The sequence below is a fragment of the Urocitellus parryii genome, chromosome 10 (genome assembly GCF_045843805.1).
Source record: "Urocitellus parryii isolate mUroPar1 chromosome 10, mUroPar1.hap1, whole genome shotgun sequence".
In the NCBI taxonomy this organism is placed as follows: domain Eukaryota; kingdom Metazoa; phylum Chordata; class Mammalia; order Rodentia; family Sciuridae; genus Urocitellus; species Urocitellus parryii.
In genome coordinates, this window is record NC_135540.1 from 143,060,632 (window position 1) to 143,087,832 (window position 27,201).

Below are 27,201 nucleotides of genomic sequence, written 5' to 3' on the forward strand. Positions count from 1 at the left end.
ATGCACAAGGGTACTGGCAAAGTGAGGGGACCGACAGCTTTGTCCTGACTTTCCCTCATGCAGTGGTATAACCTCAGGACTCCAGAGACCTCCAAGGCCTCATTCCTTGTCTGTAAAAAGAGGGGTATAGTCGAGGGGCCTCCTCAGTAGTTCAACAACCTGAAACCATCTACCGTGTCAGGAAGAGCACCAGGCCCCTTGTGTGGCAACTGCTCTGTTCAGAGGCATTCTGGCATCTAGAGGGAAAGGCCGAAGACCACTGAGGTGGTCTTTTACATACCCATGTAGCCAACAGTTCCAACTCTTCCTCGAACCATCTCCCCTTCTGGGATCTGCAAGGCTAAACCAAGATCTGAAATCCGGATGTGTCCTGTGTGTGTTCAAACACGATAGACAGATCATAGGGAGAAGCAATGCCATTTATTTTATTTTTATTTTTTTTGCTGTCTCTTTTTTTTTTTTTATTGGTTGTTCACAACATTACAAAGCTCATTTTTTTAAAAATATTTTTTTAGTTGTAGATGGACACAATACCTTTATTTATTTTTTTAAAAATTTTTATGTGGTGCCAGGGATTGAATCCAGGTCCTCACACATGCTAGACAAGTGCTCCACTACTGAACTACAACCCTGCCCCAACACCTTTTTTTAAAAAAATATTTATTTTTTAGTTGTAGGTGGACATAATATCTTTATTTTATTTTTATGTGGTGCTGAGGTTTGAACCCAGTGCCTCACGTGTGCTAGGCGAGCACTCTACCACTGAGCCACAACCCCAGCCCCCCAACACCATTTTAGTAATAGAAACAACTGGAGAAAAAAATTGTCTTAAGAGCCATGGATGAAAAAACTAGCACCTCAAACTCTGAAATCTTTAAATATAAAATTACATTTAACCGCTGGAGTTGTGGCTCAATGTTAGAGAGCTTGCTGGCACATGTGAGGTCCTGGGTTCAATTCTCAGCACCACATATAAATAAATAAAATAAAGGTCTATTGACAACTAAAAAAAAAAATTAAAATAAAAACATTTTTAAAAATTACATTTAACCTTTTCACATTTAATAAAATTCTACACAGTGCATTCAATTTCACTAACAACTAGAAATTAGATTTATGTTTGGGAAGTTCTTTAATCATAGACAATCACCACATAAGATATAAACACTATATTATTATACCTGTTGTAACTTACCAGGTGTACATATGAATATACAATGACTATTAGATCAACTATAAAACAGCAAATACTTTCTGTCAGAGTACCAGACCAGGAGGCTTATCACGGACAACTATATATGAATGATATGGAGGTTTTTTTCCTAGAGAACAAATGTAATAGAGTCAGGGAAATAACAATCTCAATTAGGGCACTTCATTCAAAGAGCCATACAATGTGTGAATGCCTTGGGCATAGGGGGTAAACATTTATTGAATTCCCATAAAAATAACACATTGTGGAAAATATTCTTATAAGGACACCTGTAATTGGAAGTGGGCCCAACCTAACTGCCTCATTTTATTGACTGTGGTGCTGGAGATGGAGCCCAGGGCCTGGCAAGTGCTTTCCCTCTGAGATACTTCTCAGCCCCTGATGAGCTCATCCTACTTTGGTTACCTCTGTAAAGGTCCCGTCTCTAAACACTGTCACATCCTGCACTCCTGGAGGTTGGGACTTTATGGAAGTTGTGAGAATCAAAATGGAGTCAATGTGTCAAATTCTGACACAGAGAGTTGGAGGTAAGGAAGCCACAAAGGGAGGTTCTCACGATTTGCCTGGTAACAGGAACTATCACAAGAAAATTTTTCTGAACCATGGCTTGCTCTGTGAGTCACACAAGGGCACAAATGTCCCTGGGATCTTGCTTGGGGCAGGCTGGCACTAATGCTGACCACACTGGGAGAGCCCCCCAGATGACAGGAGTCATACCTTGAAGGCACTGGTGAGCCAAGGTGGTAGTGTGGTCTGGATGTACTTGGCCTCCAGAGCGAGACTACAGAGGTGAGTTGCATGTGGTGGCAGTTCCTACACACACTGTACAAAGCAGGAGCACGACTTCACTGAGACCTCTGCAGCATGCAGCTGCAACCTACCCAGACTAGCAGCAGTGAGAGGTTGGAAACTCAGATGAGGCCTAGGGCTACTGCTGAGAAAGAGCCAGCAGAACAGATTCTGGAGTTCAAGTTGCACTTCAGAAGCAGAACTGATCCCCTCCCTTATACATGAGGTGAATGCAGCAATCTTTGCACAGGATGGCAGCATGCCCAAGGTGAATTTATGTCAGTAACGAAAGCTGATTCAAGATTTAGAAATTAACTGCAATAATAAGAAAAAATCATGATCATCTTGACAGAAAGGGCACTGACAACATTTAACTACCATTCATTATTTGTTTCCACTCATTATTTTTAAAAAGGAAACTTCTTAAATCTGATAAAGTATTTCTACAAAAATACTCCAACAAATTCATTGTTAAGGGTGACATGTTGAAATGCTGCCCCAGGGGCTACTTCTATTCAACACAGTACTGACAGCCCTACCCTGTTTCACAGGGCAAGAAAAAGAAAAAGAAGGCATAAGAATTGGAAAGGCAGACATAAACCCCTCTGCAGATGTCATGATGTGTATGTAGGAGGACCCAAAAGAAGCTGTAACCCAGTGGTAAAGCATGTGCTGGTTAGCAGGCACAAGGTCCTGGGTTCAATCCTTGGCATAAATATATACTCACATATATACTTAACTTTTCTGTGAAAGATACTAGTGAGAAAATGAAAGATAAATCAGAGACTAGGAGAAAATCTTTCTAAAACATATATCTGATAAAAGATGGTTTCAAAATATGCAAAAAGCATTCTTAAACTCAGCAACAAGAAAACAAAAATCCAATTAAAAGATGGTCAAAACATCGGAATAGACACCACAGATATACAGATGGCAAATAAACATGAAGAGATGCTTAACATCATGTCATCAGAGAATAGCAAATGTAAATAGTAATACACCACTATACACTGCTAGAATGACAAAAACCCAGAACACTGAAGCACCAATTGCTGGTAAGGATATAAAGCAACAGGGACTCTATCACTGCTGGCAGGAACGAGAAGGTGCTGACACTTTGGGGGATAGGCTGGCAGTTTTTTGTTTGTTTGTTTGTTTTTTAACAAAACTAAGGAGCTCAATGCCAGCTCTAAGCTAGCATTTAAAGCATTCTCTAAGCTTATACATCTAGCAATCAGGCCCTTTAGTGTTTATTCAATGAACTGAAAACTTAAGCCCCACAAAAACCTGCACATGTGTATTTATAGCAGCTTCATTTATAATTGCCAAAATGTGGAAACAAGCAGAATGTCCTTCAGTAGGAGAATGGATGAACAAATGGTGGTGTTCAGACAGTGAAATATTATTTAGCACTAAGGAAGCGGTCAAGTCACCAAAGGATGTGGAGGAACTTACATATTACTAAGCAAGAGAAAGCAGGTGAAAAGCTCCATACTGTATGTGTCCAACTCTGACCTTCTGGAAAAGGCTAACTTTGGAGGGGGTAAGAAGATGAGTGCTTGCCAAAGGTTGGGGGAAGAGAACGAGGAAAGGATGGGTGAAACACAAGATTCTAGGGCAATGAACAACTCAGTTTGATATAGACACATGTCATATACATCTGTCAAAGCCCATAGGACGTACAACACAGAGAATGAGTCCTAATGTAAACAACATACTTCAGTATAAACTATAATGTACCAATATTAGTTCATCATTTAACAAATGCACCACACAATAGGAAATATAAATCACAGGGGAAGCGGTGTTTCTAACTATTAACAACAGGCAAGTAAAAAATGAAACTTTAAAAACAATACTATTAAAAATTGTCAAATAACAAAATATATAAGCCCTTTAGATGAAAACTATAAAGCAATATTGAGAAAAATTAAAGGAGACCCGACCCCAATACACAGATCTATATACAACATTGATAAATTGATTCAATATTGTTAAGAGATCAATTCTGTGGAGATGATTCTACAGATTCAAAACAACCCTAATCAAATTCTTAGCACAATATGGCTTTAATTACCAAATTAGTTATCAAAATTTATATGAAAATGAGAAAGTCCAAGACTAGCGAAGGCAATCTTTTTTTTTAAATTTAAATGTTATAGTTGGACACAATACCTTTATATTATTTATTAATTTTATGTGGTGCTAAGGATCGAACCAGGGGCCTTGCCCATGCTAGGGGAGCGCTCTACCGCTGAGCCACAATCTCAGCTCCCCCGTCCCCAAAGGCAATCTTGAAGGCCTATAACACTGGAAGACTTGACAGAATCCAAATGCAGACTTGCTACAGCGTCAATGCCTCAGAACTGTGGGAAGAAATGAGGGGCTGTGACTCAGAGACTAGGGAGTACAGCCAGATAAACAAAAAGATCAAGCAAGGGAACAGACTCCAGATCTACAGTAAGAGCCACCCACACAAAGACATGTGCTTTTTGACAAAGTAGATCCCACAGCTGCCGAGAGAACAGATGACCTTTTCAATGAACGGTGCTGGGCCAACTGATCACACACACATATATATATAAAGGGCTGTAAGAGCTACTCTACATCAGACACAAAACCAATTCCAGATGAAGTAAATGGGAAAGATAAGACAATACTGTTCTTAGAAGAAAATGCAGAAAACTTTATGGTGTAGGAATAGACAAAGATTTCATTAAAACACAAAAATCATTAAACTTAATGGAAAAATAATTAACAAAGCAGAATACACTAACATTAAGAATGTCAAAACTTCTGCTTCTGGCCAAGAATGAACAATTGATTAAAAATCTGCCTTTCAGGGCTCGGGTTGTAGCTTAGTGGTAGCGCTTGCCTAGCATGTGTGAGGCACTGGGTTTGATTCTCAGCACCACATATAAATAAATAAAATAAATTCCATTGATGACTAAAAAAATATTTTTAAAAATTTGCCTATCAATAAGGTAACAATTAAAATCTGGTCAGATAGCAGAAGTCTATGATTCCTAAGAGAAAAAAAAAAACAGCTGGCTGACCCCAGGAGGTCGTGGCCAGGAAGGGCAGACCTAAGCTCAGCAGAAGGACTTGTGAAGTTAAGGAGGCAGAGATCAGATTTGGGAAAGATAGGTCAGCTCAAGTCTGTGGGGTGGAATTCTGGAGAGGAGGGGGCTACACAAGAAAATCTCCTATTTACATAGAAGACTCAGCATAGGCCTGAGTCTGCTCCCGCCTGGCCTGCACTCACCTCCCCGCCCCGCGCCACCCTTCCTTGGTATCTCCTCCTTTTCAAATAAAGGCCGCCCATTTCACAGCTCGGCACCTTGCTCCTTCCCCAACAGCCAGCACAGCTTAGAGAGCACCCCATCCCACACCAACGTGTCCTCCCTCCCTCCTCACAGCCACTTCATTGTCACCTTGGGTCAGCAGTGTGGCACAAGTGTCAAGACCCAGAAGCTGTGGACACAACTGTGGGCGAGTTACTTCAAGTCTTGGCATGGCCTGTGGGGCGAAATTCCTGGTACCCTCCTTTTTCACCGGCTGGGTGTTCCATGCATAAATTAGACAACAAGCAGGGTCCCATGTTTGTCTTTGGAACCCTCTGCCTGAGACACCGGTTTTCTCCTCCACAGCGGCCACCCCAGCCTTGTCTATGTCCTCTACTAGATTCTAAGCCTCTTCAGAGCCAAGAAAAGTCATTGGACAAAAGTTCCATCCAGCGATGCAATATGGAGTGCTGAGTGAGTACCACTGGCCATCCAGTGGTAGGGACCATTCTTGGTTCTAGGTGCACTCGTCACTCAGGGAACCAGAGTCTGAGTGGTACCCAGGATGCTAATAAGGGACAGTTCCAAAGGGCCACTCCCCATCCACTTGCACAGGGCCCCCACACAGCTACCATGCCCCATGTGCTATGTGACAAGAGGACAGCACCAAGGGCAGCAGCCTAAGGTACAGGGGGCATGAGAACAGGCATCTAGAAAATGCAGCAAGATGTGGACCCACAGCAGAAACAGAAGGCCAATGTTCTTCTCTCAGTACTCTCACATGCTTCCCAAACTCGGCAGGAACTGAAAACCTGACTGTCTCCACTTGTACACATACAGGGAAGGACAAGTCTCCACACTGCATTCGTTTTAAGGCTGCCTGCCAGGAGCTGCTTCCCGCTGCCGTTTCCACAGTGGTTTAGCTGCTAGGTCCACACTCACCTTCTGTTTTGAGTTCCTATAACAAACTTATGCAGGAGCCAGGACGCTCACTTACCATGGTCATCCAGGAGGATGTTCTCTGGCTTCAGGTCTCTACAAGGGAGAAAAAGAACAAAGAACCGTTATTTATTTACTTATTTTAGTACCAGGAATTGAACTCTGGGGTGCTTAACCTCTAAGCTACATTCCCCCATCCCTTTTACATTTTATTTTGAGTCATGGTCTCAGTCAGTTGCTTAGGGCCTCACTAAGTTGCTGAGGCTGGCTTTGAACGCACGATCCTCCTGCCTCAGCCTCCCAAGCTGCTGGGATTACAGGCTTGGGCCACCGCACCCACTAAAGGCTCAATTATTCACAAGTCCACACTGATTCCTGCGTGCTGATCAGAAATAACCACAGATTCCAAGACAATTGAAATTGCAAGATTACAAGAGCAGACCAGCACCAAGTAAAACCACCCTTATACAGGTTTTAATGACAACTACAGGTAACCATACTACAAAATTCATCTTGGCAAACAACTTACACATGACGATAGTGTCAATGAACTGCTTTGCAGATCATGCAGATTTGAAGACTTTTTGGTGATTAAATACACAGTCCAGTAAAGCAATCAGTCCTTAATAAATCTGACACAATTTATTTTTTGGGCTGGGGCTGTGGCTCAGTGGTAGAGCACTTACCTAGCATGCGTGAGGCACTGGGTTCAATCCTAATCACCACATATAAATAAATGAATAAAATAAAGGTCCATCAACATCTAAATAAGTATTTTTAAATAAATAAATTACTAGTGTATTTTTATTATTAATATATTTTGAAGTTTCAACTGTTGAAAATGTCCCACACTAGAAGACTCTGGTTTAGGACTCAGACCTCAGCTCTGCTACCTCTCAGCTGTATGGCCATCCACTCTCTGAGCTTTAGACTCTGTACCTGTAAGACGCAGGGGTCACTATGTGCCTTGCCTGATGGGGCTCCCGTAGGGTTTGGAGGAGATGGAGTTTCCCAGGAGGAAGACATCATCAACAGCAGCTGCTATTATTCACAAGGTAGAGGGATGCCACAACTTATGAATCAAAGGAAAACTAAAATCTCTCTTTTTTTCCCAGTGCTAGGGATTAAACACAGGGCTTTGTGTATTCTAAACAAATGCTCTACCACTGAGCTACACTCCCAGCCCAAAGACTAAAACATCTTAAATGCAATATCTCAAACTACTTGTTTATTTTACTTTCAAGAGAAGAAATTATTTTAAAGCATTTATATTCAACTCTGACTTCACATTTGACTCTGTCGCAACAATTCAGCTTCTCTAAGCATTGCTATCAATCTGTGGGCTTCTCCAGAGGAGGTCTGAAGCCAGCAGAGTGGGGCAGTGAGCCTAGGAACAAGGCCACAGTGCAAGGGACGTGGATGGAGGAGAAGTGGAGGAAAATCTCTCAAATTAAGAGTACGTGCCTGTCAGCATCGTGGCCACTATGTAGGTGCATGCTCTGCCCACAAGAAGGGTGGCGGCACAGGAGCTAGCCAGTATCAGTGTCCTGCTGAGAGCCCCAAACACCTTCTAGGAGGACACCCAGGACAGAGGGGCAGGAGTGGGAGGCTCCTGCCAAAGCGGCTGGTTGCTTTTCTAATTGGGTGCACACACTCTTTTATTATCTGGGTGGGGAGGTGATTAAGACTTTTGTTTATTATTATTTTCTGTATTTGAGAAAATCCTGCTAAATGTTGCTAAACGCTAAGCAAGATTTGATGCAAAACTTCCAGAGCTTCCTTATTTTCCAGGTTTTACACTCAATATTGTGTGTATGTGTGTGTGTGTGTGTGTGTCAGAGAGAGAGAGAGAGAGAGAGAGAGAGAGAGAGAGAGAGACAGACAGACAGACACAGACAGGTGGGTGTCAAAATAATAATGTTCAGGTTGAGCATCCCTAAAAAAAAATAAAAATCTGAAATCTGAAATCCTCCAGACTCTGAAAAGCAACTGGTCCCACACTTCAGTTAAGAGACCCTCAACCTGTAGTAATAACACCAGCCAACTTTTACAGCATGCTCACTATGTGCCAAGACTTGTCTATTTTATATGCACTGCCTCCAGCAATCCTTACCAAAGTTTGGCAGAGCAGCTACAGACAAGGTGCCATTCTAGGGGTATCCCCAAGTTCAGTGGGTCTCCCAAATGCTAAATGAAAAGGCAGGATAGGCCCCAAAGCCACCCTGCCTCCTACTTGCCGCTCCACACCCCATACACGAGATGTGTGCTAGTAAATAAGTGCCACACCTTTGGCCTGCAAACCACTGCTTCTTAAACCTTCTCTCAAAATTTCATTTTTCCAGGCTTTTAATGTACTCAATCTATCTCCAAGTTTGAACACAGGGTATGGTAGTGTAGAGAACCTCATCACATGAGGTCAGGTATAGGATCTCCCATTTGTAGTCTCCTGTCAGTGCTCAAAGCATTTTGGATTTTGGAGCATTTCTAATTTCTGATTTTCAGATTAGAGATGTGCAGTCTTCATATATTTACGGAACTAGAGAGTAAGAAGAAGAAATTTTCATTTTGGAAGAATGTGGGTAGTATACCAACTAACAGTTCTTATAAATATTGAAATCTGCCATTCTTTCTTTAAATTAGTTTGCAAAGTTTCAGAAAAGATAGAAAAGCAAAAGAGCCTACCCTTCATGCATGTTTTGATGGCCCTTCACCACCACTAGATTATGAGCCTCCTGAGGGCAAGGAGAGTGTATCCTAGCAGACAGCTTAGGACCTGGTAGACATGTGAGACTTGTCTACTTCTTGAATTAATGAATAACCCTTTCAGCTACAGATAAACCTATGTGACACACCCATCCGTACACCCGATGACCTGCATGATCAACTCACTACTGAAAAACTGATAGGTCCAAATGGGCCCTGCCTGCCCTTACTCTCCTGCTCACCAAACTCCTGCCTTCTTGCCTGGGAAAGAGGTCATCTGCTTGTCAATCCATAATTCAATTACAAGGAAAAGAAATCCAATGCACAGCTAACCATCTATTTCCTCAGTGGAATTTCTAATAACATTTTCTCCTAATTATTTTCAATGATAGGGGCTGGGATGGGACTGTGGCTCAGTGGTACAGCACTCGCCTAGCATGCGTGAGGTACCGGGTTCGACCCTCAACACCACATGATAAAAATTAAAATAATAAAAAAATTATTTTCAATGAAAGCATTCCAAATGGACAAAAATCTCATGAACCTTATTTAACAAGAGTCAAATTTCCAAACAAAACAAAACAAAACAAAAACTAAAAAACAAAAACTACCTCAAACCATTCTGATGAAACTGCCAGCAAAGGGTTCAGATTTTTCTTCTTACAGAGAAAGACAGAACACTCAACCCTGGGGTGCCTCTCTTCTCCGTGAAAGGATGTGACCCTTCCCTTCACAAGATTACTGGGAAGATGAGAGTACAGAAGTGCTCTGAGATGTTAGTCTTCTGCAAATCAATGTAACTCGTAGACATTTTGACCATTTGTGGGAGACCAACCTTGCACGTGACTGAGTCATACTCCCCAGCTGGGTGCTGAGGCACTCAGTCACAGAACAGTGGCAGAGCTTCCCCACCCTTCTTGGGTGCAAGGCGGGTGCTTGGGTGTGTCTTCCTACAGCCCCACGGGTGAAGCTAGGCTCACCTGTTCCTTTGTAATGTAACTCCTTACCAGCCAGCATTTGTTGCTTTTGACCCGTTGGCTTAAAGACTCAGACCTTTGGCCCCCATGTTGGGTGCCAATTGCTGGGTTTCTGTTCTCGAGACTAAAAGGCTCAGGGGTTGAACTGGGCTAACTGGGCTGCATGAAATAACCACACAAGAGACACAAATACCTTTTTCTTTGGGGTCACTGTGACAGCTCCTCTGACCTTAAGGGTCAGCAGGAAGAGAGAGCAGAGCTCGCACTGACGCCTTTTATTGAGGAGAAGCTATTCAAATGAGACAAAGGGTCAGGTTTCAGAGGGCTGAGTATCTTCATGATGTCCACTGTCAGCAGGTTGACTGACACCTGGGTAGGCCACACCCAAGGGCACAGTAAGAGAAGGGGACACACACAAGGCACTTCCATGGAAGATTCTATCCTAAACAGGGCAAGGGGTTAGATTACAAAGGAACAGGTGAGCGTAGCCTCACCCAGGGGCTGTATGTAGCAAGACACACCCTCGCACCCAAGAAGGGTGGGGAAAGCTCTGCCACATTTCTGTGGCTGAGCACCTCAGCACCCAGCAGGGGAGTGTGACTCAGTCACGTGCAAGGTTGGTCTCTCACAACCATCTCCAGTAGTTATCACTCCAGGGTGGATGGATTCCTCCGAGACATAGAAACACACTAAAGGCCATTTACTAGAGAAGTTTAAAAGCTTCATCTCTGCTTCGGTTATCAGCATCAACAAATGCTGTCAGCCTCTGTGCACCAGCCAGCTCCACCTCACAGGAGAAGCTGATGGCAGGTGTGTTCAGGTCCCACGGAGTCCATGACCTCAACAGCTTGCAGGAACAAGCTGGAGACATGCAGAAACTGGGACCACAAGACACAAAGAGCCACCACTACTCCTGAGGCCATAGACTGAGTCTTGCCTCCCCAGAGGGTGAAAGGTGGGAAGCTTAGGTTTTACATAATGCTGTGTCTTAAAACTCCAAAATCCTTCCCGAAAGTCAAATTATTTTGTATCACAAATATTGGTCTTACTGCATGTTACTCTCTCAGAACAAGTTGTTTTTTGAGTCTTCAAAACTGCCTGTTAGCCATGCTCCTATAATTCTAGCAACTCTTGAGGCTAAATTAAGAGGATCACAAGTTTGCAGCCAGCCTAGGCAACTTAGCAAGAAACTAAGTCTCAAAATAAAAATTAAAAAGGGCTGGGGGACATGGAGCTGGGGATATGGCTAAGTCCGTAGAATGCTTGCCTTGCATACATAAGGGCCTGGGTTCTAATCCCCAGCACTACAAAAAGGGGGCGGGATATAACTCAGTGGTACAGCACCCATGGGTTCAACCTGTAGTACTGTTATTAAAAAAAAAAAAAAAAGTAGTTGTCAACCATTTTTTACTTTTGGGAGTAGTATAAAGGGTTAAGGGTCTGTATCACTTAGAATTAATGAAAGATGCTTTGAGTTTTAAGTTTAGTGTCAAAAATTTTCCTGGTCTGAATATTAAAAGATCATTAAAAGATACCTTTAGAGCCAGGGGCGGTGGTGCACTCCTGTAATCCCAGCAGTTTGGAGGCTGAGGCAGGAGGATCATGAGTTCAAAGCCAGGCTCAGCAAAAAGCGAGGCACTATGCAACTCAGCGAGACCCTGTCTCTAAATAAAATACAAAAAAGGGCTGGGGATGTGGCTCAGTGGTTGAGTGCCCCCGAGTTCAATCCCTAGTACCAAAAAAAAAAAAAAAAAAAAAAAAAGATACCTTTAGAACAAATGAAATATATTTCAGCATTTAATAAATTCACTATCTGTATTACACAATCATTTAAGTTCATGGATTCATTTGCAAAAGAGAACTTCAATAAAGTTGACACTACAGAGATACATCTTATATTAAGCCTTGGTTTAGAACTTCTATTTTCCATAAAGATAAAGGAAATAACTGACTTAATGATTAAAATAACTACCTAAGAAAAAAGAGGCCTAGAGAGAATAACTAACAACTGTTGGTCCAAGATTTTAATTTCTATGTACATTCTTAGCATTCCCTAGCCTACATATTAAACCAGCTAGGATTTAAGATTTTTTAGAGCTGGGTGCGGTGACGCATGCCTGTAATCCTGGAAACTCAGGAGGCTGAGGCAGCAGGATTGTGCATTCAAAGCCATCCTCAGCAACTTAGCAAGGCACTTAGCAACTCAGAAAGACCATGGTTCTAAATAAAATATAAAAAAGGGCTTTGGATGTGGCTCAGGGGTTAAGTGCCCCTGGGTTCAATCTCTAGTACTGTTATTCCCGAAAGTAAGTCAAATTATTTTGTATCACATATATTGGTCTCACTGCCACTGCATGTTTTTTTTTTTTTTTTTAAGAAATTTCATGGCATATCCTTCTTCTAAAACCTATGAATGTCATTCTGTAAAGCTTAAATTCCCACCTGAGGCAGTATGTCGTCCAGACTCTAAAAGCCTAGGTTGGGACCTACCCTGACATTCACTCCTGGTGGTGTGACAGGTGGACTTGCCTCTGAGCCTCATTTTCCTTATCTATAATATGGGGATGCTGGTGCTGGTGTTGGGGCTCAGTGGTAGAGCACTTGCTTAGCATGTGTGAGGCACTGGGTTCGATTCTCAGCACCACATATAAATAAAGTCCACTGACAACTAAGAAAATATTTTTAAAACATGGGGATGCTAAGCAACATCTCCTCCTGAGAATGGCAAGGAAGGCTAATGAGAACACCTAGAGCCATGGCTCACGCCCAGCATTCCACACAGCATGGGACAGGGCACAAACACAAAAGATGTTCCTTATTATTACGGGGGGGAGGGGCCTCGTTCCTCTCTTGCTCTTTTGAGATGGGTCCATACTATGCTGCCCAGCCTGGCCTCAAACTCCCCAGCTCAAGTGATCCATTTGTCTCAGCTTCCCAAGTACTGTGCTTCACACATACACCACCACACCTGGTGACATCGGCTTTACTCTTCAGAAGCAGTAAGGTGTAGAAAAACGACTATCTAGCTTTTAGAGTTGGGGAAACCTCTATCCCAATCCAACAACTCTTCCTACCTGGAACACCCTAAGCAAGTGCCCTGACCTCTTAGACATATCCTGCTTATGCCTATTGGGCAAAAGAGATGCTAAGGGATAACAAGATTGTGTGACATCCACCTTTTTTTTTTTGCATTAGGGATTGAACCCAGGGGCACTTAACCACCGAGCCATGTTACCAGCCTTTAAAAAAAATTGTTCATTTATTGATTGGTTGATTTTAATGTGGTGCCAAGGATCAAACCTAGTGCCTTACCCAACCTAGGCAAGCACTTTACCACTGAGCCACAATTCCAGCCCCATTTCCATCCCTTATTATGTTTTATTTTGAGACAGGGTCTCACTAAGTAGCTTAGAGCCTTGCTAAGCTGCTGAGGCTGGCTTTGAACTTGTGATTCTCCTGCCTCAGTCAGAGTTGCTGGGGTTACAGGTGTGCACCACTGCAACTGGCTACATCCCACTTCTTGAAGGGTAAGGTATGACTGAGGACAACATGCAGTTACTGAACTAGGGTGGAGGTGAAGCTCTGGATGCCACAGACATAGGCCCTGGAAACCAACACAGACTTCTCAGGGGCTTCACCCACATATCACCTTCTTTGGGTTTTCCTTGTTTCTGTGATTGCTAGAACACACAAGGAAGTTGAAAACATTTCAAAAAGTCAACTCTTGGCTAGGGATGTGGCTCAGTGGTAGAGCACTCACCTAGACATGCAAGGCGCTGGGTTCAATCCTCAGCACCACATAAAAATAAATAAATAAAATAAAGGTATTGTGTCCAACTACAACTAAAAAAAATAATAAAAAAGGTCGACTTCTAAAATTTTCCATCTTTTACCATATCCACACACATTCATATTGTGCACAGTCATAAAATAATTCTTACAACTTTTAAAAGACACTACACTATTAAAACTCACCCTCCCGGAAAGGCTGGAGAGCACGCAGAAGGCTGCTGTTCTCCATCTAGTTACTAACAGCCTAGGACTTCCCTGCAGAAAGCTTGTCCTTTTAGACTGTGGCATAATAAGCAGGCAATAGGAATGTCAGGAAAGAGGGGGAAAGTGAAGTTCTTCATTAGACACATGTGCAGCGGGCGCGCACACACACACACACACATTTGTTTTGTAACTGGGTATTCGTTGTAAATGAAAGGTTGACTTTTAAATTGAGAGCTGGTTGGTACTGAAAAGTACGTCACAGGTCTTCCCTTAGAACTCTTCACTTTATTTCATTTGCTTTTTTCTTTCCTCATCAAATACTTTAGACCAAGGACAGGACACAAACCACACCAGCCTGAGAAGTGTGCAACCTATGCACTGACACTGCAGGCCTGTCAGGTGGGAGCCCACTCTTCCCTTTGTCCCCACTTGTCCCAGGCAAGTGTTCCAGCAGCCTCCAGCCAGTGTTCCTGGGCCACACTGAGCCCTGCAACCTTCGGGGACTCGCTGTTTCAGTCTTCTATCTAACAAATACACGAGGACTGTGGAGAGCAGAGGAAGCACCCAGAATGATGATATTTGCAGTAAAAGGCCCTGTGACATCACGGCTTTTACTCACTTCCTAACACTCTCTCCAAACAAACAACAGACACAAAACGGCACAGCCTAGGGCAGAACCAGCCAAAGCGGTGCTTGCTTCTTCCTCGTGACCTCTTCTAAACAGCTGGATGGCTGGGCTGCTCCACCTGCTGTTTCCAGAACACTCACAAGAGTACCCTCTCTTGGAAGGGCAACCCTTCTGCTGCTGCTGGGCCTCATTTAAAGCAGGACTTCTTGGGAGACTCTCAGGAGCCTATTCCATGTAATTGTCCCCAAAGAGAGGGGCTCCCCTGGCAGACTCTTGAAGTGTGCTGCGACCCCAGCCCTGAGGTTCCTTTAGGGAATGCACTTTAAGATACCTCCCTGGGAACCCCCAGAGCCCAGGCAGTCTCCCCTCCAGGAATGGGGAGAGTGAGGCAGGCTCCAGGTTCCTGATTCTGACTGCAAGGACTATTCAAAGTCCTACCACAGGGTACCTATTCAGAAGTTCCTCCTTTTTTCTGACCTCAGACTGCTGAAAAATTAGACCTAAAATCACACAAAAAGGAAGTTCATCTCTGTTACCTGGTTTGATTTAAAAAAATGGTTAGGTGGCAACGTCTGAAAACAGGAAAAGATGACAAAAAACCTCTCCCTCGAGGCATGTAGGTGGAGCTAAGAGTCTCTCAACAAAAAGGAGGGCACCAGTAGGAGCTGACAGCCACTGGTCAATCAGTCGCCAAACAATGGACAGCACTTAATGCAGGCCAGTTCTGTGGAAGGAAGGCAACAGGTCCAGCCCCCATGGAGTGCCGTGAACCACACCTCCAGCTGTTCAGCCAGAGGTTAGAGGATGAAGAGAATGAACATCTTCTAGTCGATCTGAATTCATTTTAAGACTGTAGGAAAGTATAGGAGTCCTAACTGTAGGCACCTCCATGAGTAATGCAGGAACCAAATGTCCTCTGGGCTACCCCTGCATTGATGCCAACAGAATCAGTTTCTTGTTTAGGTTTTTCACAGAGAGGAGATGGAACCCAGGGCCTCATAAATGGTGAGTAAGCGGGCTGGGGATGTGGCTCAAGCAGTAGCGCGCTCGCCTGGCATGCGTGCGGCCCCGGTTCGATCCTCAGCACCACATACCAACAAAGATGTTGTGTCCGCCGAGAACTAAAAAATAAATACTAAAAAAAATTCTTCTCTCTCTCTCTCTCTCTCTCTCTCCTCTCTCACTCTCTTAAAAAAATAAAATAAAATAAAATAAATGGCAAGTAAGCAATCTATCACTAAGCTACAACCTGGTCCCTTTTATTTTTATTTTGAGACAGGATTTTACTAAGTTTCCTAGGCTCAAACTTGCAATCCTCCTGCCTCAGCCTTCTGGGCTACTGGGATTACAGGTGTGTGCCCCATCCAGACAGCAGACTCTACTTCTAAGTAATGGCAACAAGGCAACCTCAATTTAGACACTACCACCTCTGTCTCAAGAGGAATCATGGCCAGGGCAGCAATAACCCAAGATGAGGTTGCATCAGCTCCATTGCCACACTGGTGTCTCACACCTGGAAAATATTTAACTTGGCTACAGGAGTTAGAGGGTAAAGAAGAAGAGCCAAAGCGCCATCGGAATAGGGTGAACAAGATCAGGGTTCTAAGAAGCGCATGGGCTGGTCTGACCAGCTGTAGAGTGGACACTGTCCAGACTACTATGGAGTGGCGGGCACGTGTGCAGCCAGGAAGGAGTGAAGTCATTAGGCTAACTTGGGAAGAGCAAGCAGGGCTCCTACAGTGAAGAAGGCATTCCTAGAGGGATAGCACTGCCAGAGCAAGGAGAAGTGAGGAAACCCAAAAGTTCTGGGAACTACTAACGTACTCACAATGACAGGCTGGAGGGGACCCATGGGGCAGCAGGACTTGGGGCTGACAAAGTATGTGGGAAACCTCTTCATAAAGGGTCATGAAAGCCTGGCTTACCAGGTGACAAGGGAGATGCTCAAGGTCCCACACCAGAGGACAATGCAACAGGACCAGGTTGCATTCAGAAAGGCCTTATCAGGGTCTCTTGAGCAGGTACTAGGACAAGAGTGGCATCAGGGACACCAGTTCAACTATCAGCTAGCCACTTGACCTAAAGAAGACATCAACCGAGCCAGGCACTCTACAAAATAGAATGTGTGAGGTATTCACGAGTGAGCTGGTGACCAACTAGTAGAGAGAATGAGGGCAAGAGATACACCCCAAAACCCTCTGGGATTTAGGAAAAAGGGCAAGGTTAGAAATTCTTACTAGGGAATGATTTCCAAGTACTGGGTAGATAAACCCACAGAGAAATGAAGGAACTCATGGAGAGTGACCAAATGGGGACTCAAAGTTTAGGTACCCAGCTTTTCAGGGAGAGATAGAGGTGTTTTCCTAATACTAAACATATTGATGACACTAAAATAATTCCAACTGAAATAATGTCCATTAAAAGGAACGCCAAGTTATCCTTAAGAGGGGAATTGTGACCCTTTTCAGAAATCAGATCCCAGAATTCTAGGAGATAAGAATTCCTCCTGGGCTGGGGTTGTGGCTCAGTGATAGAGCGCTTGCCTAGCATATGTAAGACACTAGGTTTGATTCTTAGCACCACATAAAAATAAATAAATAAAATAAAGGTGTTGTGTCCATCTACAACTAAAATTAAAAATAATTTTAAAAAGAGTAAAGAAGAAATTAAAAAAAATAATTCCTCTAACCATAAAATCTCTAACAACATATGGTTAAGAATCCAATTAGACAGCTGGGGTATGGGTCAGTGGTAGAGTGCTCACCTGGCACATGTGAGGCACTGGGTTCGATCCTCAGTACCACATAAAAATAAATAAAATAGACCCAGAATATCCAAAGCAATCCTTAGCAAGAAGAGTGAAGCACTTGGCATCACTATAACCAGACCTTAAACTATACTACAGAGCAATATTAACAAAACCAGCATAGTACTGGGAAACAAAATAGACTTTAGACCAATGGTACAGAGGAGAGGACACAGAGACAAACCCACATAAATAGAGTTATCTCATACTAGACAAAGGCACCAAAACCATATACTGAAGAAAAGATAGGTTCTTCAATAAATGGTGCTTGGAAAACTGGAAATCCATATGCAGCAAAATAAAATCAAGCCCCTATCTCTCACCATGCACAAAATGCAACTCAAAGTGGATCAAGGACCTAGGTATTAGACCAGAGAACCTGCACCTAATAGAAGAAAAAATAGGTCCAAATCTTCACCATGTCAGATTAGGCCCCAACTTCCTTAACAAGACTCGTATAGTGCAAGAAATAAAATCAAGAATCAATAAGTGGGATAGATTCAAACTAAAAAGCTTCTTCTCAGCACAAGAAACAATCTGAGAGCCTACAGAATGGGAGCAAATTTTTATCCCTGACACATCAGATAGAGCACTAATCTCCAGGATATATAAATAACTCAAAAAACTTAACACCAAAAAAAAAATAATAATAACCTAATCAATAAATGAGGAAAGGAACTGAAAAAACACTTCTCAGAAGATGATATACAATTAATCAGCAAATATATGAAAAATGTTCATCATCTCTAGCAATTAGAGAAATGTGAATCAAAACTACTCTAAGATTTCACCTCACTCCAGGCAGAATGGCAGCTATTAAGAATACAAATGGGCTGGGGCTGTAGCTGAGTGGCAAGAGCGCTTGCCTAGCACATGTGAGTTCTATCCTGGGTTCTATCCTCTGCAGCGCTATATAAAAATAAACAAATAAAATAAAGGCTTTCTGACCATGTATAATTACCAAAAAAACAAAAATTAAAGAAAAAAAATACAAACAGGGCCTGGGGCTGTAGCCCAGTGGTACAGTGCCTGCCTCTCACGTGTGAGGCCCTGGGTTCTCGAATCTCAGTACCACATTTAAAAAGTAAATAAATAAAGATATTGTGTCCATCTACAACTAAAAAAATATTTTAAAAAAGAATACAAACAACAATAAGTGTTGGCGAGGATGTGGGGGGAAAGGCACACTCATACATTGCTGGTGAGACTGCAAACTGGTGCAGCCAATCTGGAATGCAGTATGGAGATTCCTTGGAAAACTTGTTGGAGTGGAATCACCATTTGACCCAGCTATTCCACTCCTCGGTCTATACCCAAAGGACTTAAAAACAGCATACTACAGGGACACAGCCACATCAATGTTTATAGCAGCACAAGTCACAATAGCTAAATTGTGGAACCAACCTAGATGCCCTTCAATAGATGAATGGATAAAGAAACTTGGTATATATACACAGTGGAATATTACTCAGCATTAAAAGAGAATAAAATCATGGCATTTGCAGGTAAACGGATGGAGTTGGAGAATATCATGCTAAGTGCAGTAAGCCAATCCCAAAAAAACAAAGGCCAAATGTTTTCTCTGATATGTGAATGCTGATCCATAATGGGGATGAGGGTGGGAAGCATGGGAGGAATGGAGGAACTCTGGATGGGGCAAAGGGGAGGAAGGGAAGGGAGGGGCCATGGGAGTAGGAAAGATGGTGGAATGAGATGGACATCCTTACTCCTAGGTACATGTATAAAGACATGAATGGTATGACTCTACTTTGGGTACAACCAGAGAAAAGAAAAATTGTGCTGTATATGTATACAATGAATTGAAATGCATTCTGCTGTCATGTATAACAAATTAGAATAAATAAATAAAATTTTAAAAATAAATAAATTAATTAAAAATATGGGGCTGGGGTTGTAGCTCAGTGAAGAAATGTTTGCCTGGTATGTGTGAGTTCAATCCTCAGCACCACATAAAAATAAATAAATTAAACAAAGGTATTGTGTTCATCTACAACTAAAAAAGGTAATAATAAATAAAAATAAATAAATAAATATATTGTGTCCAGCTACAAATAAAAAATATAGAAAATAATAATAAAAAATGAATCCAATTAGAACCGACCAGCACGGGCCAAAGGCACCTACAGTTGCCATGGCAGCAGGCACTTGAGTCTAATGTCATCCTTATTGTCAGGAAAAAGTTAAGAGGTAGACCTGAGTTGGACTCTGGAAAGTTCTCTGGAGTGCAGGAGAAGCATGTGGCTCCTGTTCTTTCTGAAAGTACTCACTCTCTCCCTTGAGAATGTTCCCTTTCCCTTCTCCTGTCCCCTCAATAAACTCATGGCTATTACTCTGAGTGATGTGGCTAAAATCTTTGACTTGATCACAAGAATTGGGGCCTCCAGCCCTGTGACATTATCAGCACTGTCAAAACATCCCAATTGGGATGAACTTTCTCATGCTTATAGGAGTACCACTACCTTTATCAGATCAGTTTAGTAAAAAGCAAACTTCTGCTTCAGAAAGACATAACGAGATTGAAGAGAAACTAAAAAGAAAAGCAAACATGTCTCTGACTGGCCACATTCCCCCAAGAACCGCTATCCAGGGACTCCCAGCTGCACCCTGTCCAGCCCATAGTAGCCAGCGTGAAGCCCAAGGCCTGCAGGGAATAGCTTCAAAGGTCGCAGGCCCCATTATATTGCACCTCTCTTACCTGTACACAATTCTTTCCTTCTGTAAATCTTCCAAGCCACAGCACACCTCTGCAGCATAGAAAACAGCTCTCTGCTCATCAAAGCCAGGACTTCCCAGGTTGTAAATGTGGAATTTCAGATCCCCTCCATTCATGATGGTTAGCACCAAACACAAGGTATCTCTGGTTTCGTAAGTGTAGGCTAAACCAACCTAAAGACACAGCATCACAAAAAATAAAACACAAAAAGTCTCCTCATTCATTGGTGACTTGGTCTAATTGCTAACAGTATTCCAATTATCCATGCTGGATTTGTAACTAGAACACCAAGCTACTACATGCTTTAGAGAAATGGGTCCCCTACATAATGTGCCTCTCAGAGGTCTTACTGCAGCAGCTCTGCATTGAGAGGAGAGAACTTTCTAGGTGTGAATGAGGAAGTGGCAAAGCTTCAAAGACACCTGTATTGTGTGCTGGGCTCTCCCGGCCTCAGCACCAGCATGGGAATGTCTGCAGTGCTGCATTCAGCATGCAAGTGACCCTCCATGCAAGAGCGATCCCACAGCTCCCACCCTTCCCACATTCTGTGTTGCTGATCTTTGTAATCTGTGTAAGGCTGGTGGAAAATATTTCTAAGTTCCTTGGGAAGGCCCAACACTACAGAAACTAAATTGTTAAGTGGAATAAACTGTGACTATTACTATGTCCCCTTCATAAAACTAGATTTGGGATTTCTATGTTTCAAGGGAGTTATGATAGGAGGCAGACATGAGCAGAGGGAACAGAACACATGGTTAAGGGAATAATTCTATAAGATGGGCCCACTGTGTTGATGCCCACATGCTTTCTTTTCAAAGAAGCAATTCATCTACAGCTCTGCCAGGCTTAAGTGGACAGGTTTGTCACATCCCTCAGCAAATTACCTGTTATCTGCAGGAGAAATGCAGACCAGAAATAATGTTGATAAGAGGAACCCAAGTTACTCTGAAGGGAGAGACTTTTGTAACTCTTTTCAGAGATCAGATCCCAGAACTCAGGGAGATAAGGATAATTCCTTCTAACCATAAAGTCTATAAGACTGTATGGTTAAGAATCCTATTAGAAATGGTCAGGCAATGGGCCCCAATTAAGGTCTTATACAAAGAAAGAGACCATGCCAGGAGGCTAACCCTTAAAAATATTAATGGGCACCAAGGATTTAGGATAAAGAAAGAGAAAACTGAATCTTAAAGGAAACATCCACAAGCCATTGAGATGAAAGCACAGGTCTCCTTATAAAATGAGGAAAATACTCAGACATAGGTAAAACTGGCACAAAATTGTGCAGCTCTACCCTGGATCCACTTCCAGTTTGGCCCCTGAGACAGCCTCTGTAAGTACTGGACCCCCCAGTCCAAGTCAGGTTGCTTCTCACTCTCCAGACAGCCCACGTTCTCCCTTGAATGTGTGTCTACCTTACTAAATAAACCTGTCTATGACTTTGGCTCGTGCTGAAACTTTTTCCCAACAAGAAGCACAATGGTCCCGAATTGAGCTCCCCCTCTCCTGGGACTCTCCTCTGTATGAAGCTCACCTGCGGGAACACTCCAACCAACTCCTTTGTTCTGGAAAGGTAGGGGAAAATAGCAGGAGTGAACCCCAGTGGGACTTAGAGGAAGAATTAAAACCCAGGCTAAAGGCTACAGCCAATAGCCTTGATACTTTTGCGAGACAAGAACCCAGAAGGAGGGCTTGGGTTGTGGCTCAGCCGTAGAGCGCTCATCTCACATATGCGGGACCCTGGGTTCGACCCTCAGCACCACATAAAAATAAATAAGTGAAATAAAGGTGTTGTGTCCGACTACAACTGAAAAAAAAAAAAAAGAACCCAGAAGGAAATTGGCAAAGTGGGGAATCTAGTCTCTGGTTTCAGTTACACATGTTTAAAGCGATTCAAGGATAAGCCCATTTTATTAAAAAGATTTCCATGTAATTGCATATGAAACTGACACACTACACATACCAACGCACATGTGCACTAAATTCAGATGTGGGCTGTGAAGGAATTTGTCCCTCATTGTAAACCAGCTGACTCCAGTGCTAAGAAACAAATAACTTTGAGGAAATAACTCAATATTCTAAGTCATTTTAGAAATTATTTTTCAAACTCTCCCTTTTCACTAACCTACGTACTGCAGTAGAGGCTGCAGGAATGTGTCAGCAGGTAGAGGAACCTCGGCTTGGACAGGACACTGTACCACACAATGACAGCACAGCTGGGGCCTGGAGGCACCTGATTCCAGCCTGCCCTGATCAAGCAGTACCTGCAACCATGAAGGAGGAACTCTGGGCTTGGTGTGACTGGGGTACACTAGTGAGGGTCTAGTGATAAACACACAAGGAATCATAAAAGGCAAAGAGACGGAAGAGAGACTGAGCCACAGAGAAGGCCCAGATGGGAGAAGGGCTAAAGAGTATTTTCAGCACATTCACATCACTATGCCCTACGTGGACAAGAGCAGCTAGCTGGAGGCCATTCAAGGAAGGAGAGAGCATGCCACCAGAAAACGCCAAGGTAACTGAGGGGACAGTAACCCTCTGTACAAAAGTGAAGAGGGGCTGAGAGTAGAATGGATGGCAGCAACAGAAAGGAAGACACAGCTGGCAGCAGGATCAACACCGCTCTGCGCAAGATCTGCATAAGGAAGACAAACTCTCCCTTCCACTGGACAGAAAGCCCCAAATAAACTCCACTGAGAAGCAGAGAGCATGACTCCAGGGCTCCAACAGGAGTTTACAGCCTACAATATATCCTACAGGGTTGAGAAACAGTAAGTCGGGTGGCTCGTTTTCAGAATGTAGCATTTAGCCTTAATTGGAACATAAGCTCCAGTTGCAGCCATTTTAATTATAGCCCTTCCCTTTGCTGGCCCCAATTTTAAGATTAGCCAGTCAATAGATGGCAACCTTGAGTTCCTCTGATCAAGGCAAAAAGGGGGATAAGAGAGATGGACTGCCCACCAGGTGGGCTTGCAGCCAGGTTCAGCGGCACACCCTTCCTTCTGTTGGCCTTGGCAGCCAGTGTCTGACCTCTTGTGGCACCTCAGTTCTCTATCGCTCCCTAAAGAAAGTACTTACTACAAATCGACTGTGCACTTTTTCTAGGATTCTTTTTTCATTCAGAGCCATAGCTTCACCTTTCCTCTTTTTTATTCTTTTTTTTTCTAGCTTTTTGCAGGCATACATTTTTCCTGTAGCTCGTACTTGACAGGCACAAACCTAGTTTAAACAAAGAAAAGGTTTATATACAACTGTGATTCTTGGGACGCGCACGCGCGCACACACACACACACACACAAAACCTGTTTATTCTGTGATAACCCTCTCTAGTAAAGTTCAGAAACAAAACCTGAGAAGCCAAGGGCATTTCAGTTGTGAACATATCACATGGTTCCTTTTGTTTGTGCAGTATTGGGACAGAACCAGGGACTCCCTCACACCAGGCAAACACTACACTGGGCCACATCCCCAGGACTTGGATGATTTTATCTTGTGACTGGTCTTATTTGCCCAGGCTGGCCTTGCACTTGTGTAGCAAGGATTATAAGTGCATACCAGCATGCCCTAGTAAAGGGTAACTACCCCCTGCCTGGATGCAAAATAAATTATCTTAATAATGTCATCAGAATTAGTGCCCTGGAAAGGGAGAGTTCCCCTCAGCTAGTCTTCAGGAAATTTGATCAGCATCTTCCACTCCTATCTTTTGAACTGGAAATGACTTTCCCTAAGATCTAACTACTTCCCTTTGAGGTGCAAATGCCTTTGAAGTGTAAACCCTAGTGGAGACTCCAGGCCCAAGGCTAGAGAGGCCTAGTACAAACAGACAGCTCTTCTTTTTATCACACTCTTGCTTCCCACTTGAAACCCATGCCCAACCACATTTAGACTAGAAAATTTATGACACTAGATAGCCTATAAATGTTGTGGAAAACTGGTGATGGATGCTTAGAATTTGGAGTCTGATCTCTGGCTGATCTTCTGGAATGAAGTTTGAGTTGTCTTCCAGCTGCTTGCCGCTTCTTGAACAGTCTGTTTCCTGCAACAGCCTAAGACATGTCCCCATATACCTATTTTGCTTTTTATATTTTAAAATACAAAATTAAGAAGATTCTTGGGCTGGGGATGTGGCTCAAGCGGTAGTGTGCTCGCCTGGCATGTCTGGCATGCGTGCGGCCCCGGTTCGATCCTCAGCACCACATACAAACAAAGATGTTGTGTCCACCGAAAAATAAAAAATAAATAATAAAAAATTCTCTCTCTCTCTCTTTAAAAAAAAAAAAAGAAGATTCTTAACTTTTTTAAGTTAAGAAGTTCAAGGCTGGGGGCAGGGGTGGTGGCTCAGTGGTAGAGTGCTCACCTAGCATGCATGAAGCACATAAAAACAAACTAATGCATCCACCTAAAACTAAAGATACATAAATAAATAAATATTTATTTTAAAAAAAGAAGTTCAAGCCTGGAGGGATGACTGTGCCAGCCAGTTTCTCACTGAGTATCAAAATGCAAATATGCAACACCTCACTGTAATGCCTCACTCTTGGGTCAGCTCCCTGAATAATTTAAAGGCAGTGCTGGTGGCTTTTGCCTTATTCTGAATTTTGGGAGCATGCATGGTTTATATCACATGTGGACAGTGTGACCTACTTCTGACTTGAACACACAGGGTTAGTTCCCTGATGGCTCTCCCTACTCCTGACTGAAAGTGCTCACATTCAACAGTGTCACCAATGGTACTTTTCATAACTGGCACATGTCACTTTTGAAACAGATGAGTTAAGTAAGTATTTAATGATGTACTCTGGCCAGGTGAGGTGGCTGGTACCTAGAGTCCCAGCTACTAGAGAGGCTGAGGCAGAAGGATCAATTGAGCCCATGAATTTGTGGACAGCAGACATCAGAGTGACACCACACTTCTTTAAAAAAAAAAAAAAAAAGTACTCTGAATTATCTGAATTTTAGGGCTACTCCTAATTTATAGAAATAGAGTAATAAAAAATTCACATTATAGAAATAATTATCTTTCAATTTGGACAAACTGCCTCAACTTGAAATTTTTTTTTTTTTAAAAGAGAGAGAGAGAGAGGAGAGAGGGGAGAGAGAGAGAGAATTTTTAATATTTATTTTATTTAGTTCTCGGCGGACACAACATCTTTGTTGGTATGTGGTGCTGAGGATTGAACCCGGGCCGCACGCATGCGAGGCGAGCGCGCTACCGCTTGAGCCACAACCCCAGCCCTCAACTTGAAAATTAAGCACAGGAAAACAGCTTCCTTTAAAAATAGGAAGTCAAAAAGGTGAGGGATTTTTTAAAAGCTTGTAGCAAAATATTTTTTGCTCAAACTTTTATCTCCATTCTCAGGATTGGTTAACCAATTCCCAAAACACACAGCAAGGAAATAAATATAGTGGTAAAGTTGACACCTTACCTGAAGCTCCTGTCTTCCAATGATCTGGTTGCCCACCTGTCTAGAACAAAAGTACTGCTCATAACTGGCCCATATCACTCACCTCTCCAAATCCACCTTTTCCTAGAACTCTGTAATGTCTAAAAGTCTTCTTTGTTACTGGTTGCCTAATCAATTAAAAAAAAGGTTTCAGGTCTTATATCATACATGATGTTATTTTAAAACACAGAAGCCTAGCAGCTCCCAGGCCAGTCATATTTGGTGACCAACTGTGCTCCCCAGGAAAGCCTAGAACCAAGGCATCAGGGCTTCAGCACCGAGGCGCTCCCTCTTGGGAACTGCATTCATAGAGACAAGTGTAATTCAGATTTGTTGAAAACACTAATGCAAGATGCAGAGCAGTCCAGTCATCCTTTCTAACTGAAGACAGGTCTGCAAGCAGCCCACACTAGGAAATACTCATGTTTAAACTCATGGCACTATCTCAGGCATACCTCTGAACCTGCCAGAGAGCTGCTAGGGAAAATGCATAAACATAGCACATTGTCCTCTGAATAAAGAACCTCAAAAACATTTATACCCAATGTTCCAAAAGAAACATGTGAACTGCAACTGGAAAATTAATCAGTCAACAATAATCTCAGTAACAATAACAGTGATCATAATAGCACTGTCAGGGCACTAATTCTGTGTGCCCAAACTGGGCTAAACATTTCACATGCATTTCCCAGATGATTCTAACAATAGCCCAACAGGGCAAGTTCCGGAATTATCTCCTTTACAGGACCTGAAGCTCACAATGGTTAAGTTACTTGCCTGAGGTCACAGATAGCAAGAGGCTAAGCAGGAGCCTAGATTGCAGTTTCAACCATCATATTATATTATTATAAGTCTAGGATGTTTTATTTTCTAACCACTGTACCAACAGGACTGCTACTTTAAAAAGTGAAACTAGAGTTCATTGACTCAAAAGAAATTATGTAATACTATACCTGTTAATAATTTCTATATAAAAATGCCATATATAACTCAGAATTTACAGTAGTGTTTTGACAAATAGAAAAGTAGACCTCAATCAGTACGCATTATTAGAAGTAACTACTTGTTTCTATTGAGTTTTAAATTAAAACATACCTTTCTAGCCATTTCCATTGCAGAAATTGGGAAAAATAAGGGCTTTCTTGATATTCTTCAAATGGATCTTTACTCAAATAGTTATGGACTACTCTAGAAAAAGAGTTTATGTAATTATATACATTTGTTGTATAAAAACATGAAAACATCTATATCTCAGTACACTAACACAGAATATGGAACGGTCCATCATTATACACAATTCAGTATACAATTGCTATTACAGAAATTCACAATGAATTCCAGTGCTATCACTGAAAATAGGAAGAATTTAAAAGACATGAAATCGCTTTACCCTCCCATCTTAAGTCATTTTTTTCTTGCATATATGGACATAGGAAAAATAATAATAATAAAAAAATATACTATTAGTAAGACAAGAGTTTAAAATGCATTCAAGGTGTGTGCATGTATGTGTTTCATGCACAATTTACAAAATTCAAACCTTTTGTAAATAAGACTAAAGTGGCCGGAGTCAGTGCATACTCCTGTAAGCCCAGCTACTTGGGAGGCTGAGCCAGGAGGATGGCAAGTTTGAGGCTAGTCTGAGCAACTCAGACCCATCTTGAAAGAAAAGAAATTTAAAAAGGGGC

At 42.5% G+C, this 27,201-nt stretch overlaps 1 protein-coding gene across 7 annotated transcripts in view; it reads right to left on the reverse strand.

The window, feature by feature from the left end:
• Positions 1 to 27,201, reverse strand: part of Grk4 (G protein-coupled receptor kinase 4) — a 69,184-nt gene that overhangs the window by 10,271 nt on the left and 31,712 nt on the right. For 3 of the 7 annotated variants that reach the window (XM_077803308.1, XM_077803306.1, XM_077803304.1), the window contains 6 exons: positions 26,609 to 26,701; positions 25,578 to 25,641; positions 23,148 to 23,288; positions 20,052 to 20,242; positions 6,284 to 6,321; positions 281 to 370 (listed from right to left, as the gene is read on the reverse strand). In XM_077803308.1, coding sequence (XP_077659434.1) covers positions 281 to 370; positions 6,284 to 6,321; positions 20,052 to 20,242; positions 23,148 to 23,288; positions 25,578 to 25,641; positions 26,609 to 26,701 — 617 coding nt within the window. Of the gene's footprint in view, positions 1 to 280; positions 371 to 6,283; positions 6,322 to 20,051; positions 20,243 to 23,147; positions 23,289 to 25,495; positions 25,536 to 25,577; positions 25,642 to 26,608; positions 26,702 to 27,201 lie in introns of all 7 variants that reach the window. The other 4 variants (XM_077803310.1, XM_077803309.1, XM_077803305.1 and 1 more) reach the window with 3 other exon arrangements.